General features: G+C 37.5%; 1 protein-coding gene across 4 annotated transcripts in view; it reads left to right on the top strand.

Moving 5' to 3' along the window:
- The window catches only part of LOC106546332 (cilia- and flagella-associated protein 337), a 43,545-nt gene that overhangs the window by 15,737 nt on the left and 8,410 nt on the right, over positions 1 to 19,398 (top strand). For 3 of the 4 annotated variants that reach the window (XR_015697464.1, XM_014063185.2, XM_087721271.1), the window contains exons 9-25: positions 1,802 to 1,847; positions 3,336 to 3,382; positions 3,527 to 3,644; positions 3,993 to 4,062; positions 4,953 to 5,196; positions 6,666 to 6,768; positions 6,850 to 7,001; positions 9,534 to 9,636; positions 12,258 to 12,364; positions 12,456 to 12,535; positions 12,630 to 12,684; positions 14,005 to 14,050; positions 15,564 to 15,623; positions 16,432 to 16,597; positions 17,967 to 18,053; positions 18,447 to 18,505; positions 19,137 to 19,278. Coding sequence is in view for 3 of the 4 variants with exons in the window: in XM_014063185.2 (XP_013918660.2) it covers positions 1,802 to 1,847; positions 3,336 to 3,382; positions 3,527 to 3,644; positions 3,993 to 4,062; positions 4,953 to 5,196; positions 6,666 to 6,768; positions 6,850 to 7,001; positions 9,534 to 9,636; positions 12,258 to 12,364; positions 12,456 to 12,535; positions 12,630 to 12,684; positions 14,005 to 14,050; positions 15,564 to 15,623; positions 16,432 to 16,597; positions 17,967 to 18,053; positions 18,447 to 18,505; positions 19,137 to 19,278 (1,685 nt within the window). In the remaining variant the exon portion in view is untranslated. The remainder of the gene's footprint in view (positions 1 to 1,801; positions 1,848 to 3,335; positions 3,383 to 3,526; positions 3,645 to 3,992; positions 4,063 to 4,952; positions 5,197 to 6,665; positions 6,769 to 6,849; positions 7,002 to 9,533; positions 9,637 to 12,257; positions 12,365 to 12,455; positions 12,536 to 12,629; positions 12,685 to 14,004; positions 14,051 to 15,563; positions 15,624 to 16,431; positions 16,598 to 17,966; positions 18,054 to 18,446; positions 18,506 to 19,136; positions 19,279 to 19,398) is intronic. The other variant, XM_014063186.2, reaches the window with a different exon arrangement.

Here is a 19,398-nt window from a genome sequence, read left to right on the forward strand (position 1 = left end):
GCCAATCAGATCCCTATCGTGTACCATTTTTCATCACATAATGATTGTGTATTATTATATATGGCATGATCTATTATTATGCTCTGTTTTGGCATTTGGTACTCTTAGTTGTAGAAGGTCAGTGATGCAATACACTTCTCGGGCTATGATTCTTTCTTTTGCTTTCCTTGAGTTGATCAGCAACCGACATTCTTTTAATTTTCCTATAATGTCCCAAAATGTTGCTGCATTAACTGTTAGGGTACATAGGTAGTTCCAAGAGTCGTGAATGTTGGGGAAACAGATTTCCTGTGGCTGTGCTGGCATTCTGGCCACACTAACTAGCATTGGTGGAAATGATTGTTCAGTAGTATCCAGAGAGCCATGAGCCCTGCACTTTTGAGATAATCGGTTATAGCATTAACTATCCTTTGATAATTAGGCTTCAGAAAATTGTGGGAACCTGAAAGTGTTGGGGCCCAGCAGGATCCGTTTGAGCTGCTGATGGACTCAGATAGCGAGGAACCCTATAGTCTACTATGGAAGATGTGGAGGACCCTGGGCAGGGTTCAGACTCAGAGCAGGGACCAGAGAGGCTCGTTGGCCACCAGGAGGCGCCTGAGGCATGGAGCAGTGGGGAAGATCAAAGGCAGTTTGTCCCTGATGCCAGACAGAGAAGGGCAGAGAAACGGAAGCAGCAGCTGTGGAGGCAGACTCATAAGAGATAATCAAGCCGAGGTGGTTGTGGCTTGGCCTCTCCCAAGAGAGTATATAAGTGAGAACTTGGGAGGGGTCTTTTTGCAGGACACAACCGTTCGTAACAGTCTTGAGGAACTCTTGTCTGGTTTGTTTTGTATTTCCATTCTGTTTCGTTTGGGTTGCTGTCAACCCTTCTGGCATGAGAGTGTTGCCTGGGCTTTCAGCCAATGGAGTTGTAATTCCTGTGATTAAAGAGTAGCAAATAGCCAAGCCTGTGACTGTGTTACTCACAGGCCGGAGGGGAGGGTGTCAGAACAGTAAGCATGAGAACTTTTACAACAGGCCAGGACCTTAGAGGGTTAAAATGCCAATATTCCAAAAGTCCTGTTTAAAATCTCTGTGCATGATTATACACATTTAGAAAATGATTCAGAGGACATCCTGTGAATTTTTCATGAGCAAAACGGCTCCCTGCTGGTTATAAAATCAACCTCTCCTTTCTTAGATTTCTTGCTCAAACTGGGGAAAAAAGATAGTGGTTACTTTAAGAATTGTTTTAATGAGGCAGTTCTTAAAGCATTTTCTAGCCTTATACCGAAGCCTGAAGAAAAGTAGGTCACTTTAATAAGTAGCAGAGGGGGGTACTAGCCTTTCATGGGGTTCAAAGCACCCCTTCTGAATCATTTTCAAAGCACGTTAACCTTACTCTGTTGTTCTGAGGAGAACTGTACAATATTGGCTCATTCTCATTCATATCTGACTTTCTCCATTGACAGGAAGATATGCAGCCAAGGAATTTGGTTCAGCTCAACATAGTTTAACGTGATTTGCAGAACTGAAAATCTTGATTGCACATTGCTACCCTTTGCGCAAAGCGTAGTTAGATGAAACTGATTACAATTTGTTTGCAGATCTTCTGATGTACGCATGTCATAAGCATCAGGGCACGTATCTGCATCCCAGGCCTCTCTCTATGCCTAGATGTTTTTAAGGGTTTGAAGAATGCCACCTTGCTTAGGTTTCATTGAAACATTTGCAGGATTCAGATTTCCTTGAAAACTTGTATGAAATTTATTTATGAGGGACAAGAAATTCTTCATTTTCTCCTATACTTCATTTTCAGCTACACAGATCATGATGAATGTATGATTCTTTACGGCGATGACCAGGTATGTATTGCTTGCTCACAGAAAAGAAAACCAAGAGAAGTGTGATGTTTACTTCTAAAGGTATAATCACAGAATTATGTAGAGTGTGAAGAGAGAAGTTAGATTAGGTCCAAAATGTTACTCATTGCCTGAATATAAATGAAAGAATCCTCAACAAATGGTAGCCCACCTTCAATAGGAAGCTTTTTCTAACTTTCAGGAGATTCTTCCTCTTCCTGTAATTTAAATACATTATTCTGCATTCTAAAAAAAAGAACAGGTTTTTACTTTCTTCAGGCATTTGAAAAAGAGTATAATATCTCTGCTGAGTTGGTTTTTCTTTTTTTCTAACAGTTAAATATGCCCAACTCAGGGGTGGGTTTCTTCTGGCATTACTGCCGGTTCGGTGCACACACGATTTTGCGTGTGTGCACTCGCTTTGCTGATGTGCGTTCCACGTGCATGCGCAGTTGCCTAGGTCTGTGCATTCGCAGAACATTTAAAAATGTGAAAAAAAGATGTTGTGGCAACCGGGGAACCGGTTGAGGGGCATGGCGAGCCTACCATCCCTACCGGTTCAGAAACCCAGTCACCATTTCCACTACCGGTTCCACAGAACTGGTGCGAACCGATAGCAACCCACCTTTGACCCAACTTCCTCAATCTCTTTTCATATAGCTTAGTTTTTATTTCCATTTTTAGTACCCTTCTCTGAACTCTGCTCCAAATTCCCTGAAATGTGAGGCCTAGAACTGAATACAGTATTCAAGGTCGAAGGTCTGACAAAAGCAGAATACAGTGAACTGATTACTTCTTGTGATTTGGAAATTAAATTTCAGTAAATGTAACCATTAACTGAATGACCCACAAGTTATACAGGTAGTCTTTGAGTTATGTCCATAATGAAGCCTGCCTGTCGTGTTCATAACGTGGTTGTAAAATGGGTTAGTCATGTAGCCAACCCAATTTGACAATCTTTTTAATAGTGGTTATTAAGTGAACTAATGGTTTGCTACAGATGCAGTTTTGCCAAAAACCAGAACTTAATGCTGTTTTTTGGCAAAACTGTTGTAAAAAATTGTCATGTGACTGTGGGATGCTCCAAACAGCCATAAATGTGGCTCAGTTGCTGAACACCAGAAGTACAGTCATATGACCGTGGAGGGGGGTGGCAGTTAGAACTTTGAATCCCCAGTTGAAAGTACTCCCCGGGGTAGGCCCATTGGAACTTCAGATGGTCTCTAAGCGACCCGTCATAAGTTGAGTACTATCTGTATATGGAAAGAAGCCTTCCTCCTTATAGTATTCTGATCTTGAGTCGTTAGAGTTTTTAAATCGCTTTCAAAACTTTGATTTACAAAATGCCTCACATCCTAAAGATGCATAATTGTGGACTTTCAATTTACTTTCAGCACCTGACCAGAATCTTATAACTTATATTTTTGTAATCTATAAGATAACACGAATATATCTTTGTATTTTCCTTCCCCCCCCCTTGCTTTGTTATAGGGATGTGTCAATATCTTGCAGTTATATTCTGTGGGTGAGACCCTGAGGTAAGTGCTTACAAAAGTCCAAATATCAATTGAGGTAATCAGTTGAGGCATTCAGTTGGCAATTTGTAATTCCTGCCTGGTAGAGAGATGGAATCAGTTCTTTCAGATGAAATGATATAATTACCTTTTCTTGATGTCTTTCAGGACATGGAAGAAGCTGCCCAAAGTGGAAAATCTCCCTAATATAAGGCTTGAGAGTGCTATACTTTCTCCAAATGTCACTTACATCCGTTGGAAAGTTCATGGAGACTGGGTGACTCAGGTAAAAGCAGAAGGACCTTCCACCTTCTGATCTAGAGAGAACATGGGATTCTATTCAGGGTTTTTTAAAAATATACATTCAAGTCATGTTTAAGCTTCTTACAGAAATCCAGAAACACTCATAATTTATTCAAGAAAAGCAGGAAGAGTTCGTTGTTGAGAAACAGTTAAACTTTGACTGTGTGTCTCATGATCCTTTTGGAGAATTGATGTGTTTTTCCAGGATTTTGTAATGATTATACAGCTATGTTCTTTTTCTGTGTAAGTTAAGAAAATAAAATAAAACAATAATAATATTCTCATCTCACCAGTATTTGGTCGAGTAATATTCTTTTCTCTGTCTTTTTAGCTGAATTACTATGATTCTATTAAGGCAATAATTTCTGCATCAAGCCATGAGCCTACAGCCTTAGTAATAGGTAATGATATAATTCCTTATAAGTTTTTTGTAATGGCTCCCCTTAAAATTACTTCATGATTGATTATATGCCATCAACTTGGTGTTGTCTCTTAGTAACCATATAAATAGATTTTATCCATAAAGATCTATCTATCCAAAAGATTTCTCCATAAACATCTGGTCCTTCAAGTCTTCCACCAGTGCATCCATCATTACTGTTACCAAGTTAGTACATCTTCCTGCTGTTCAGCCTCTTCTTCTCTTTCCTTTCATTTTCCCAGCATTAGAACCAGAGATGAGTTGCTCCCGGTTCAACCCAGATCGGGTGAACCGGTAATAGTGGTTCACCTGTCCAGGTACTTCTGCACATGTGTAGAAGTATCGTGAGCGTGCCTGAACTGGTAGTAAAACAAATTGGCAACCTATCACTGATTAGAACCTTCTCTAGAGAGAGAGGTCTTTGAGTAATGGGTCCAAAATAGGATAATTTGAGCTTTCCATTGTAATATGGAAAAGATATAGATTAAGCTTTCAGTCTTAGCTAGTATATTGAGACATACAATTTTCTTTGTTTAATTAATTTATTTGTATCCTGCCTTTATTTTTATAAATAACACAACTAATATATCCAACACATCTTCATCCTCCTACTTTCCCCTCAACAACCCTGTGAGATGAATTGGGCTAAGAGAGAGTGGCTGACCCAAGGTCACCCAGCTGGTTTTCATGCCTAAGGCAGGACTAGAACTCACAGTCTCCTGGTTTCATAGCCTGATGGCTTAACCATTAGATCAAACTAACTCTCATAATTAAAAAATATATATCAATGAATATTCCCTCTGTATAAAAATGTTGGAGTCTAAATTCTGTGTAGGAAATCTTTTACTAAACTCTCATATCTTTCTACAGGTTGCATTGTGGGAGCTACCAATGTTGAGCAACAAATGAGAGAAATAAAAGAAAATAAGAAAGATTCAAAGATGAAGAAAGCACAGGAAATGCTAGGAACTCCCTCCCAGAGAGCTGAAGGGGATCAGATTATTTTTCGGGTTCATAAAGGAGTCAAAACATTTGCACTTAGTAAAAAGAATAATGCCATAGTAACCGGCGGAATGGATCGAATTATTCGAATATGGAATCCATACATGGCTGGGTAAGATATTGCAACCATTCTTCTACTGTTCTATTATAGTCCTTAGCCAACTATTAGTTATTTTAAATGCATAACATGCTATTTTTATTTAGGATATGCATGCATTAATTAGTATGATGTATAAAGAAAAATGTAAAACAGATGAATTCATAATTCACAGTTAGCTTAATACCCCTTTAAGAGATCCTTACTATAGTTATGGAAGGAGGGGCTAATATTTTTCTTGTCATTATCAATGATATAAATAAATCTAAAGGTTTTTAAATTTATTTATTCATTATTCTTTAGATTTTCATTAGATTTCTAAAGGAGCTGGTGGCAAAATAGGATTTGTTATAGGCAACAAATTCAGTTCTCCATGACCTTTTCCATTCTCACTCATGACACTGTCCTATTAAGAATTTATTAGCTTCATTTTCCCCTCCCTTGGCTGTGAAAAATAGAAAGATATGCCACTATCATCCAACACTGGTTTTGTCTTTTGGGACCATTGAAATATAGTCGCCCCTTCATGAAATCTTTAAAAATATTACCTTAAGGCAGTTTTCCTAGTAATACATTTGACAGACCTCTTGGTCCTTGAAGAGTGATTGTTTTGCATTTTTCCAACCATCCCACCAATTAATAATATTTTTGAAGGTACAATTCAAAACTGAGTCAGGTGAAATTATTTTTGTTGTATATATTTGTAAATCTCCCGTGTTTCCCCGGAAATACGACCTACTCTGAAAGTAAATCCTCATTTGATTTTTACATGTGCGCCCAATATAAGCCCTAAAATAAGCCCTAGTTATGATCCCACTCATTCCAGAGTGCATGGGTGGGAAGGCGCATGAGTAAAAATTAAGCTGGGGTGAGGATGGGGGGAGTGGAGCTGCTCTACCTACGAGGCTTCACACAGCCCGACACCTGCTTCACCTTGAAGGCCCACTTCTTCTGTAGCTGCTTGCTGCCGCTCACATGTGCCCCCCCCCAACTTCCGTTTTGCCATCAGAGGCCTTCTGGAAATGCCTCTGCAGCTGAGAAATGGGCTCCAGATTGACGCGTGTGATTCAGAGCTCTGTTATCACCTGCAGAGGGCTTTCTGGAAGACCTCTGATGGCAAAACGGAAGCACATGTGAATCTGGAGCCTGTTTCTCAGCTGCAGAGGTTGCAAGCAAGCCGTGGCAGGGCTGTTGGTGCTGCTGCCATGAGGTGAGTCAGTAATTAGATAGCCCCCCAAAATAAGACCTGGTGCCCTTTTTGGTGGCCAAAAAATAAATAAAAAATAAGACCACATCTTATGTTCAGGGAAACACGGATATGTCCATGTATAGCCATGATGTCCAGCTAGTTGCCAGGAGTCAAGAATGACTTGAAACACCAAATAAATAATCATTATTACTGGCTCATTGTACTACCAGATTGAACTCATTGTTCATTATGTGTTCCTAATTGGTCAAGATTTAATGTTCTCACTGAATTTTAGAAGACCCACAGGAATGCTCAAAAGTCACATGGCCCCCATTTTCTATGTCTACGTATCTGAGGAGGACAAAATATTTTCCATATCAACAGACAACACAGTTAAGGTCTGTCTTTTTCATATTTCAAATTATATTTCCTTTATGCTAGTTGTTTCTCTTTAGCATAACACAATTTTTTCCTTGCAGATATGGGATATGGAGGATCAGACTTGCTTATTCACTGCTTGTTCAAAAAACAGTGGCATTAAAGGAGAGATTACTACTTGCCATTATATATCAGGGACTCGATCACTGTGTGTTGCCACAGATACATTGGCCATTCTTCACCTAAGATTACGGTAAAGTACAAACCAATATAATCAGAGCTCCTGATGTTTAGACAGATTCAAGAATTGCATTTATGGAAAACCCAAAATGTAAGAAATTGCTGAAAAAATTCTAGTTTTTTTTTTTTGAAATAATGTGATTATTTCAAAATTCACTTCCAGGGAATACTTGAAATGTGGCATTTATTAGAATCATACTCTTAAGCAAAATATTACAAAGATGTAACATTTTGTAAAATCTATGATAAATGAACATTTAATTTTAAATAATTACTAATATGATTTTTACACTAGCTTATTGGAATTTTTAAAATCTGTAATGTAAGTGTTTGCTGATTAATGCTAGGGAAAGTATTATTGTAGATCTCCCAATATACAAGTATTGACTTGTAGAAGTACTTTCCAATATTTATCAGCCTTCCAATGAACTACAAAGCATCATATAAAATCCTGAGACACAGGGATTTTTATTACTAGAGCATTTGGTGTTACTTTCTCTTTTGGGATAAGTAATAAGTAAATTTTCAATATTGTATTGCAATGCTGAATCAGTTTAAAGGAACTGACATTCATAAGTTTTAATTAACATATGTTCACATATTAAACTAATACATATCCGGAGGGTTAGGAACCACAGAGGAAAAGTATTACCCAAATGTACAGTATATAGGCACTTTTGGGAGTACCAAACTGTTTATCTAATGCAATTTTATGTTTAGATACAGGAGTGGCATTAATTAAACCTGAAGTACATCTTTCAGTTACTAATTTTTAGTTCAAAAGACTTCGTTTAAAGATTTCACTTCTTTTATAATTTCAGATTCATTCGGACAAAAACATGATTTCAATTCAATTCTACTGAATGAAAAATTAGCTTCAGTTAATGAAAATAAACTACAATGTCTAAAAGATTACACATTCAAATATGTGTTATCATAGTCTTAAATCAAAATATAATTAAAAATGCAATCAGTAGAATTAAAGCAAGTCAAAATGAAGGCCAGTAATATGATATAATTCATTCATGTCTGATGAATGCTGGTTGGCCAAATATTAGCCAACAAACTATATAAATGTTGTTTTAGGGTTCTTTTCTTCAGTTTATGTCAGAATAAAACTTATGATGTAAGAGACCATGATCAGTCAACTTGCCCTCCTCTGTTTCACACAGGGATAATTATTATTCTATTCACTCTGTAAAATTGCCAGTGGGAATGAATTGAAAGGTGGCTTCCCAGTGATATCTGGAATGAGTTAATTTAGATAATCAGCAGGTGACTGTCATTGTTTGAAAGAAATCCAATTAAATTTCTATGTGTTCAATTCACTACTCTTATAACACCTGTAGTTTTTAAAAGCCAGAAAATAATAGCAGTTCTGGGAAAAAATCACAATATAACACTTTCTTGTGATGTTTTCCCAACCTGTATGTATCTGTACATCTGTGAATGTATCACAAGTGACTAATGAAAGTAGCCTTAGCCAAGCAAAGAGAATAGTGTTATCTAAAGATGTTTATATAAAGAATACTACACATTGAAAAAAAAGAGGGCACAATGGTTTAGCGGTTAAAAAATGCTGAGCTTGCCAGCTAGACATGACAGTCTGGCTTCGAGACCTGAGTGCTGTGCAAATCCCATTCTTTGCTCCAGCCCCTTCCTCGCTTAGTAGTTCGAAAGCAAGAAAATGCAAGTAGATTAATAGGTACCACTTCAGGGGGGGGGCGTGAATAATAGCATTCCATGTGCATTGGCATATAGTCATGCTGGCCACATGACCACAGAAAATATCTTTGGACAATGATGGCTTCCTTGGCTAAGAAAGAAACTGGACAGGGGAAATCTTTACCTTTTTACATATTGATTATAAAAAATAATTTTACAATGGCTAGATGTTATATTTAAGTTTGGTTCCTGAAAATTTAAAAAAAAACCTAATTATGTGATTTAATAATTCTTAAATATAGGAAAATTTTAATGTGTCCTATTTTCATCTGCAGTTTTAGAAAATTGATACAGAAGGTATGACAGGGACATGTATATATTCTGGTGTATATAGAGACATGCAGGCTTTACTTCATACTATTTTGTTAATTTTATAGAGACATAAAATTTATCTTGCCCCTAAGACTGAAGAATTGAATTGAATCGAAAATAGAATAGAATTTAATTGGTCAAGTGTGATTGGATACACAAGGATTTTATCTTCAGTGCATAAGCTCCCAGTGTACACATACACAACAACTTTATTTATAGATATTACATGCAACAAAACATACTTATTAAGATTAGTATATTAATAAATTTGGTTTGGAGAGTTATTTAGGAAAAGGATGATAAAACAATTGGGCTTTTGAGGATAGGTTCATATTTGAATAATTGGACTGCTATTGATTTGTACAGATTTGATGTACTGTAGTGGCAGCTTTTCATTTTAATTATAGAATAGTGCATTTGTGCATATTTTGCTAACTAAGCATTAGCAGCAAGACAAATAACATTTTACTTTATTGATCTTTTGACTCTGTTGTTGTCTCTAAACTAGATCAGCTCCAGATCTTTATACAGTAACTTCCCATAAAAAACCAGTTTTGTGCTGCAAATTCAACAAAGTGTTCAGGCATGTTGTGAGCTGCTCTGAAGATTCTGTAAGTGAAATGATAATTACAACATTCTCTTCAGTTTTGCACCTAGTTATATAATCAAGCTACTTACAATCTTCAGCGTTCTGAGTTTCTTTGTTTTAGATATGAAGTGAGTTGTAATTCAAGATTGAGCCTTCTCAAAACTGGAATTCCTTGCCAAAAGTAATGGTAAAAATGGCCTCTTAAAAAGATTTTATATATTAATGGAGAATACAATTATCTCTAGCTATTCTTAGTGTCTCTATCAGGGGTGGGTTCTTGCCAGTTCTAACCTCTTCTATAGAAGAGGTTCCACAAATCTACAGAGCCTTTGAGAACTGGTTCCAGCTCCCTCTCTCCCCCCACCCGTCCGCACATCATCAAGATGAAGAGCGAGAGGAGGAATTCTGGGAGTTGAAGTCCACAAGTCTTAAAGCTGTCAAGTTTGAACACTCCTGGGGGTTTTTTTCTAAAGGGTTAGGGGTGCAAGGGTCTTGTAACTTGACAGCTTTAAGACTTGCATGCTTCAAATGCCAGAGTTTCTGAGCCAACATTTTAGTTGCTAAGCAAGAGCGTTGTTAAGTGAGTTTCACCACATTTTATAAGTTGGTCACGCCCACCCAGTCATATGCCTGCCAAGCCACTCCCACCCGGTCACATGGCCAGCAAGCCACTCCCATAAAGCTGACCACACCTACAGAAGAGGTTCTAAAAAAATTTGAAACCCACCACTGGTCTCTATATGCCTTTCAGGAACAGAAGCAAATGCTTCTAAGTAAGTACTTAAAGCAGAACAAGATGTCATACATGTGCTTCCAAAAGCATTCACTTATTGTGTGTGATAGATCAGTGTTTCTCAACTTCAGCAAGTTTAAGAGTCACTTTGTGAGAGATGTGCACTTGTATAAATGTGACAAATAAATAGTGTGGAAGAACTAGCATGTTGAAGTCCACATTTATTAAAGTTGTAGAGGCTGAGAAACACTGCTTTAAATACACTCTATGTTACTATGAAATGGCCTCCCACAAAGCAAGACTTCCTGTGTATTAGTTTTAGATTGCAGTGTTTTATAGCCAATCATATATACCGGTATTTCTTCATTTTCTTCTTCTTCCTCCTCCTCTTCCTCTTTGGTCATCAATAAGGCTTACTCTCAGATAAGCTAGATACATTAGGCTGTTGTTTAAAACCAAGCAATTTAAAAATAACCTGAAACTAAGGAGGAATTTCCTAACAGTAAAAACAATTAACCAATATAGTGGCTTGCCTTTAGAAATTGTGGGTGCTTTTAAGAAAAGACTGGAAAACCATTTGTCTGAAATGGTGTAGGGTCTCCTGCCTGAGCAGGAGTTTGGACTACCCAAGTTCCTTCCTCCTATTCCTATTCCTATTCTTTCTTTGTTTTACAGTGCAAAATTCTGCTCTTATTGAAGTCAATAAAACCTAACCATCAATAAATTAGCCTCAAATTACAGATGACAAGTTTGTCTCAACAAACCTATTTGTTTATTAAATTTGTTTGCCTCCCATCTTGCTGCAAGGCGATTCTTGTAACCAATATATTTTAAAAAGTGATCTGTGTACTTTAATTTCTGAACAAAATTTCTATACTGTCTGCTACATCTCTTTGGCTACATTCTAAAACAGAAGAAAACAAATAAGTTGTGTTGTAAATGAGGGAGAGGAATGCCTGATAAAACCAAGGGATCAAATAGAAACCACACGGCCATGAGCTATAATGCTTATAAACACAAGTAATATTATTCTAGGGAAGTATGGCTGCTTTATGTCCAGTTCCAATATCCACCACCTCCTGGTTAGGAAATAATACTTCTCTGGAACCCTGGAGAGTCAGTGATGTTAACCATACTGGCCTAATAGACCGTCAATAGTGTGACTTGTATAAGGCAACTATACATATTTTTTTACATACATTTGACCTTGGTTGTTGCCAAAGAAAAAGGATCTGTTTGCTGGAACTGTGGGGCTTCAAACATAATTCAGAAGAAAATCATGTGTAAGCAGAAATATCCTGTCATTTCATTCATTTCATTTCATTTCATTTGTCTTGTATGCCGCCCACTCCCGGAGGACTCCGGGCGGCTCACAACAGACAAGGGAAAGGGGATAAATAGACAAGACAACATTTTTTAAAAAAGGCGCAACATTCACAATTTCCGTGGGGCTGGGTATTTCACAAGCCCCCCGGCCTGCTGGAGCAGCCAGGACTTGGTGGCCTTGCGGAAGGCCAGGAGGGTAGTAAGGGTCCAGATCTCCACAGGGAGGTCATTCCAGAGGGCTGGAGCTGCAATAGAGAAGGCTCTCCCCCAGGGAGTCCCTCTGCTCTTCATTAAAGAAGCTCCACTTCCTGGGTCCTATAAGATGGCAATTTAATCAATGGGACTTGGAGCCTGCCAACTCTATCAGATTGTGTGGAGTGGAAAGGAAAGATGAGGGATAGGCTGTTCTTAGATGTCCAGACCCTGTGCCATGAGCGGTTTTATGGGTGACAACCAGCACTCTGAATTGCATCCAAAAATCTATTGGCAGAGCAGCTTGTAGAATAGATTTCTCTGTAAGATACTTGTTCTAGGATGATGGCAGCAGTGTTTTGATATTTGTCCCTTTTTTTCCTTCTTTTAAGGTGGTCAAGGTATGGGATTTCGAAAGCGGGAAGCCTGTATTTGAATTTGGCAACGCTCATGGTGATTCTGCAATTACATGCCTCACATTTGATTTTAGTGGAAGAAGGTACATTTGGAGAGTTTCCATGCATGAGAAGGGCTGTGATATTTTTTACACGTTGCTAAAGAAATAATTAGGCATTGCAATCATGTTTCAGACTCATTACTGGAGGAAAAGATGGCTGCTTGAAAATATGGAATTATAATAATGGACAGTGTCTTCACACTTTGAAAAAGGGTAAGCAGAACGTTGATTGCATTATCTAAACATTCATTTCAAGAAGGGGGGGGGAATAATGACAAGTCCAGCATTATGTTTTTCGTTGGTACAGAAGACCGATATGATGAAGTGCGTGACTGTGCTTATGCAGAGATCAACAAAAATGAGTAAGTTATCTACATTTGTCATAACATGTGGCATTTTAGTGTAGGAAAGGCTAATGAAAACAATGTGGGTTTTTTTTGTGTGGGGCTGATTCATATAAACAGGCCTCTTCTTGAAAAAATAAGCTCCAATCCCTCAAGGTTGTTTTGGCAAATGACATAGGAAAGATCTCAGGCATTTCCCTCGTGTTAGGGATCAGAGGTGGTATTCGGCCGGTTCTCTCCGGTTTGGGCGAACCAGTAGCAGCGCCTGCGGGAAGCTCCACCCACCCGCCCCGACATAATGCGTGAGCACTGCGCAAGCACAGAAGGTGGTGTGCATGCACAGATGAGGCACGTGCGAGTGCTCACATTTAAGAACTGGTAGGGAGGGTAAGTGAATCCCACCTCTGTTAGGGATCTATCTGAGTCTTCAGGTTCAGAAACTGAAGAGTTTGACCTGTCTAAACACCAGCCTTCACCAGAGCAATTAAAAGGAAAGAGCACACCTGAAGAGACACAGGTGCCTACTAGCAGATATCCTGTGTCTGGGTTCTGGAAGGTCATGAGCCTATCGTGCTGTACATTCAACAGAAACAATCAAAAGAAAACCAAGCAATCTATTTGATAGAAAGAAAGCTGCTTTTTTCATTTCAGTTGCCAGGAACTAAACCTAGAGACTTTAGCATACAATTTTACCTCTGCCACTGAGTTATGGGGATCCCCTTAATTGTTGGGATATTTTATTACATTCAAGGATATAGAGTAGCGCTGGAGAGGGGAATAAATAGCTTGGCTTGCTCTTGACCTCAGCAGTTAAATATGGAGAAATAAGCATGTAAAACAATGGCATGGAAGTACAGTTTCATTCATACAAAATCCTGTTAAAAGAATTCAATAGTCATTCAGAAGCTGATATATATTGAAGACAGAGTTACAGAATTGAGATGAATGCCTGATTGTTAAAACTTGGGGGGGAAATCTAATAAACAAACCCTCTTACAATGATGAAGAATGAATGAAAATTTTGAGAGTGTATTGCTCAAAATACAAACTCCATTCTGCAGCGTAACAACTATAGTCTGAAGTGGATAAAAATCCTTTTTAGCTCAGCTCAGCTGAAAGTAAATGGACTGCTTGAAAAATTAGGAGCAACTGAAGATTACACCTATATTTAAAAAAATGACTAATAGATCATTCAACTCACTGACAGTTTAAAAGCATAATTTATATAAGAGGGGTAGTGGAATATAGCTGGCCCTAGCAGCTAGACTATTAACTGCTGCTGCATAGCAGAAAGACTATAATAATTCAAATTTTGGTAAACATTCATTGCTTTTGCAGGTATATCATAGGTGTGGGATGGGACAGAAGAATAAATTTGTTTTATGTAAGTAACAAATGCCTATACAAAAAATGGTATCACTCTTAATTGATTGTTGAAATTGTTGTGCCAAAGTCTCTCTCGTACATAAATAATGGACTTGTAGTGAGAACACTTTCCATTTTAGTGTAGGAACTATTGCCCATGATTTTAAGTGGCCAAAATTGCATTACTTAGTTCAGTGTTTCTCAACCTTGGCAACTTGAAGATGTCCGGACTTCAACTCCCAGAATTCCCCAGGGAGTTGAAGTCCGGACATCTTCAAGTTGCCAAGGTTGAGAAACACTGACTTAGTTAATTATGGTCCCCAAAAGCTGGTGTTCTTCTTTCACTGTAGCACCGCTACACTGCCAGTAGCAAATTCAAGACTAGATCAGCAAGAAAATCCAAGAATTATGTTAGCTTCTACCTGAATCTATGGGCAAATGCCACTTATTATTCACAGTGGTCAGTCCATATGCAGCAATGAGAAGGCTCTTTCACAAGTGGAAGCACTCTATTCCACTTTGTACAAAAGATTTAAACGGATGGATTGATGTGTGTGTGTCAAAATTTGAGCTTGATTCCTAGTGATTATATGAGGCATATCAATGAGGTTTTCTTGGCAGCAGTATGTTATGCTTTTTTTTTTGTATTCTTTCTATATTAACAATCACAGTGGTATATTGTGTGAAATCTGGCTTCCAAGCCAGTAAAGACTCAACAGTCTATTAATAATCGGTTGCAAACTTCCCCTTTATCAGCAGGGGGATAAAGGAAACCTATGAGAAAGAAAATCAGAAAGCTTCCATTATAATACATCTAAATATATGTTGTCTGTAAATTGAAAAGACTCACTTTAAATCAGGAAGTTGCAAAACAGCCTGACAATTCCATGCAAACAGATTTCAAATTCTTTTAAAGGCTGTTAGCTGCTGGGGGGGGGGGGCTGTTAATGACTTAAGTGGACAGAAGAGTATCAATACAGAGGATGTAAGGATAGAGTTACATTCAACAGGAGATTGTGAAGCATGAGAAGATGAAACTCAAGACTTCTCTCTGTATGTGGAGGAGCAAGAAACAAGGATTGCAATAGGACTGGGTATAAATTCTAGATTGCAATAAAACTGCAATAAAGGTTTACTTGTAGTCGTATTTGTCCAAGTCTCCGGGGCTTTATAGATAATTTGTAACTGTGCTTTGAATGACTGAGACACTTTAAATTCAGTTTAATGTCAGAATTGGGTAACTGTTTAGAAAAAATGTGAAATAAAATGGTAGCATTGTAAGTCTTCAGTGGGAGGATGGATTGCAATACAAGCAGCATGGGAAGCCACAATCTACTCATAGGAACAAATGCTGGTAACTTATTGAATGCACAACTCAGATGAGAAAAAGGCGTCAAATTTGGGTAATTTTAAGGGAATAAATAGAATTGGAGCTAAATTTTATTTTTGTATGTCTGGAAATGCAACGTTCATGTTGGAGATTATAAATGATTATCTTAGATATAATTTTATTTGGATATTTTCTGTTCTAGGATTCCACAGATGATTTCTATCATATTAAGAAGCCTCAGCCCCACTGGCAGGATGACATAGTAAGAAATATTGGGCATATAAAGTGCTATATAAACAGTTTGGGATAAGCAGTTTGATTACATTTGGGGAGTTGGATAATGTAAGAGGGGAGATAAATCTCTGATCCGATCCATCTTTGTGGATTGGCACTGCTGGATAAACTTAAAATACCTACTTTGTACTTTCCCTAAGAATACATCACATGAGCTAGCTCCAGATAAATTCACAAACCACCTTTCTGCCTAAAAGAACAACAAAGCATAAATCAGCCAGAGGGAGAGAGGGACCCACTTCTATATCTTGTGGACTGGAAGCATTATTCTGATGAATCAGAAGAGGTCTACAAAAGTTGAAGCTTTCCACTTCCAAATAGATGATCTGTAAATCCTGGAAACACCACATGACCAATTTGTCTTCTTGACTCATCAGTTGTGGATAATCAGATGTTACTCCGTGGAGTTCAAACTCTCTTTTTCTGATGAGTTCCAATAGGATAAATTAGTCACATGGTGTTTTCTTGTGGCCTGTGTGACTGAGGCCATCCATAGGTAAATGAACATGGCAGTGTCCAAAAATATAGGCTTATTTTTTTCATAAAAGTCAGCCTATTAACAATTTTATAAAGTAGATTTATTTCCACTGTATACGTAGTGGCTATAAGCAACTCATGAGAGCTTACACTTATGAAGTTATACTAAATTGTGTAATTTCATCTAATTGTGGGTTTGCATATTGTGTAAAATACAATTGAAACCAAAACACAAAGAACTCGAATCAGTTTTGTTCACTTTTTTCTTACTTATTTTCTGACCTTTTTTTCTTATCCAGAACTGGGGACACAAAGAAGACATTCTCTGTGTTGCTCAATGTCCCCCTAATCTTCTTGCAACATCCAGTTATGATGGTGAAATTATTGTTTGGAATATGATCTCAGGTCACATAGACCATAGATTCTACATTCCAATGACTACAGCTGCCTCTGTTCATTCTCAGAGTAAGTTCACTAATAAAAAAAAAAGACTGTAGAATATAATTCTCACATTGCCATGAATAATTATTTGTGAATCATTGCATATGGAATTGCACAGAAATGGAAAATACGGAGGAAATTCACACTTGAACCCTAGCCCATATTGACTAGCCTTGGGATGCTTAAAACAACTCAATGTTTTACCACAGTAGGAATAGTTCAGTCAGCCCATTAATTTTGTTGATGTTATTTTAATATATATGTCACCTCCTGATTTCCAGACGGGTGGACAGGAAATGATCTTTATTTGGCATAAGTCCTTAAACTGTTTAATTAATGTATCTCAGTCATGTGTTCAACACAGCTCTTTTGACTAACATTAGAAACAGATTTCTGCTAGAACTTCATCTACAGCTCGTATCTTTGAAATAAGAACCTTAAAACAAGTTCTCTATCCATTTATTTAATTCAGATTGGTTTTACCTATTGTAGTAGGATCTTAGGGCATGGCTTACATAATTAAGAAAAATAGATCAGATTCACAAGCAAAAGACAAAAATAAAATAGCAGGCAATAGATCAGGGTGAGGGAGGTTAAAAAGTAGCAGATTAAAGCAACAAACCTTTCTGAAAAGTTTGATCCCCAAAAAGTTTCTTCCAAATATACAATTCAGATAAAATTAAATGAAGTATATTTGTAGCAGATATATACATTTATAGGTGTAGTCTTAAAAAGTATATAACATTCTCAGAGCAGAACTGCTCTTATTTACTTATGCTAAAATTTAATCATAAAAATTAAAATTTAACTTGAATAATATGGATAGTAGACTGCATATACATATTGTGCCAAGGGACACAGTGGCTCAGTGGCTAAGACGCTGGGCTTGTCAATCAGAAAAGTCGGCAGTTCGGCGGTTCGAATCCCTAGCGCCGTGTAATGGAGTGAGCTCCCATTACATGTCCCAGCTTCTGCCAACCTAGCAGTTTGAAAGCATGTAAAACTGCAAGAAGAAAAGTAGGGACCACCTTTGGTGGGAAAGTAACCGTGTTCCATACGCCTTCAGCGTTTAGTCATGCCATCCACGTGACCATGGAGACATTTTTGCACAGCACTGGCTCTTGGCTTTGAAACGGAGATGAGCATTGCCTCGGGAACGACTGGCACATATGTGTGAGGAAATCTTTACCTTTACCTTACATATTGTGCCAAGTCTTGGTTAATGTAATTATGATTTAATTGAAAAACTATAGATGTCTGGATGCAAAGCCAAGCCAAACAAATTTCATAATAATATATTAGGATGAATGCAGTTGGTCTATGCCTTTTGTACAGTGTACTGAAAAACTCACATTTCCTTACAATGATTATATGTTTTTTTCTTCCTCACCAGTTGATGTGACACGGATCATTTTTCTAAAGACTCGTGCTGTGAAATTCGATTCAACTACTGCATCTCTGGTTTCCAATGGGCCACAAGGTAGGATTAATGGATAATTAACAAAACAACCATGGTGATAATTTACAGTAATTAATTGATTACCCCAATTTGGAGATAAATTCTATTTCAATTAATTTTGCTTTTGTTTTTACAGACTAGATAAGGAAATGACACTTTGGTGTCAGGAACCTTGTTTCCTGTTGTCACAGCATCATCAATCATGCTAAAAACATGGAAAGATAAAGTAATGAGATTAGAAGTCATAGCCAGAGCCTAGCAATCTTAAGCTTTATATAGTCAAGTCTTCACTCACTGTAGATTTATAAATTTGCCTCCAGGTCATTCAGTTAAAGTTAGTACAAAATATGCTTGTTTAAATGTTACCAAATATTTCATCTTGTGTCTTTATGATTTCCTCTCCCCACCCTCCAGGTTACTTGCATTTCTGGAGCCTGTTTTCAGAGGATCCACTCATAGCAAGTTTTCAACCAGTAAGTTTAATTGGTAAAATTAATGGCTGTAAAGTTAGAAAGAAAACCAGTTTGCTGTAGAGATTAAAACTAGAAACCGGGTGACTCTAAGTTCTAGATTAGCTGACCTTGGGTCAGTCACTTTCTCTTAGCCCTAGGAAGAAGGCAATACCAACCCCTTTCCAAAAACCTTTTCAGAAAACTTCTGGAACTGATTCAAACAGCTGCCAGGAATCAAGACTGACTTGAAGGCAATCATTATAATATACTAAATCCAGTTTAAATATCTAGCTGATTGTGTGATGAATTATAAACAGATCTTCAGCATGAATACTGGTAAATTTGCAGTCCTTTGTTTCACTGATTGAAGTTTAAGATCATCATTGCATGAAGTACTCATCTTGTTAAATCTTTATGAATGCAAGATTTTACATTGCCTTGTGGTATAAACCAGAGACAATATGGATGTTATTGGAGTTGCTTCAGGGATTCAGTCTCCCTGAAATTTAATGTGAGCAGATAGCTGATAAGAAATTCCTGGACATGCAAATCAGAATCTCATTCTTTGGAATTTTTACCTCTCCTTATACTGTATAGTCATGCAGTTTTCAAAATAGTGCATAATTTTACAGTGTACCACTGTATACTCCAGTCTAGGGGGAAATCCCTGATCAGCAGCATTGCTACAACTGCAAATGATTCCTATATGTATGCAGCTGATGAAGATGGTTATGTATATGTCCATGACATCCAAAATTATGCCCTTCAGGATACAAAAGAAGAAACACCAAAATGTATGTGTATATTATAGCTTTGTATCTCGAACTGGAAGAATGAATTTTTAAAAATTAACCTAGAGTGCATTATTGCAAAAAGTTGAATTGGTCCAGATATCACTCACAAAGTGGTATTCC

This window comes from Thamnophis sirtalis, unplaced genomic scaffold (genome assembly GCF_051295495.1).
Source record: "Thamnophis sirtalis isolate CommonGarterSnake01/CBP01778 unplaced genomic scaffold, rThaSir2_p1.2 scaffold_8, whole genome shotgun sequence".
Classification (NCBI taxonomy): Eukaryota; Metazoa; Chordata; class Lepidosauria; order Squamata; family Natricidae; genus Thamnophis; species Thamnophis sirtalis.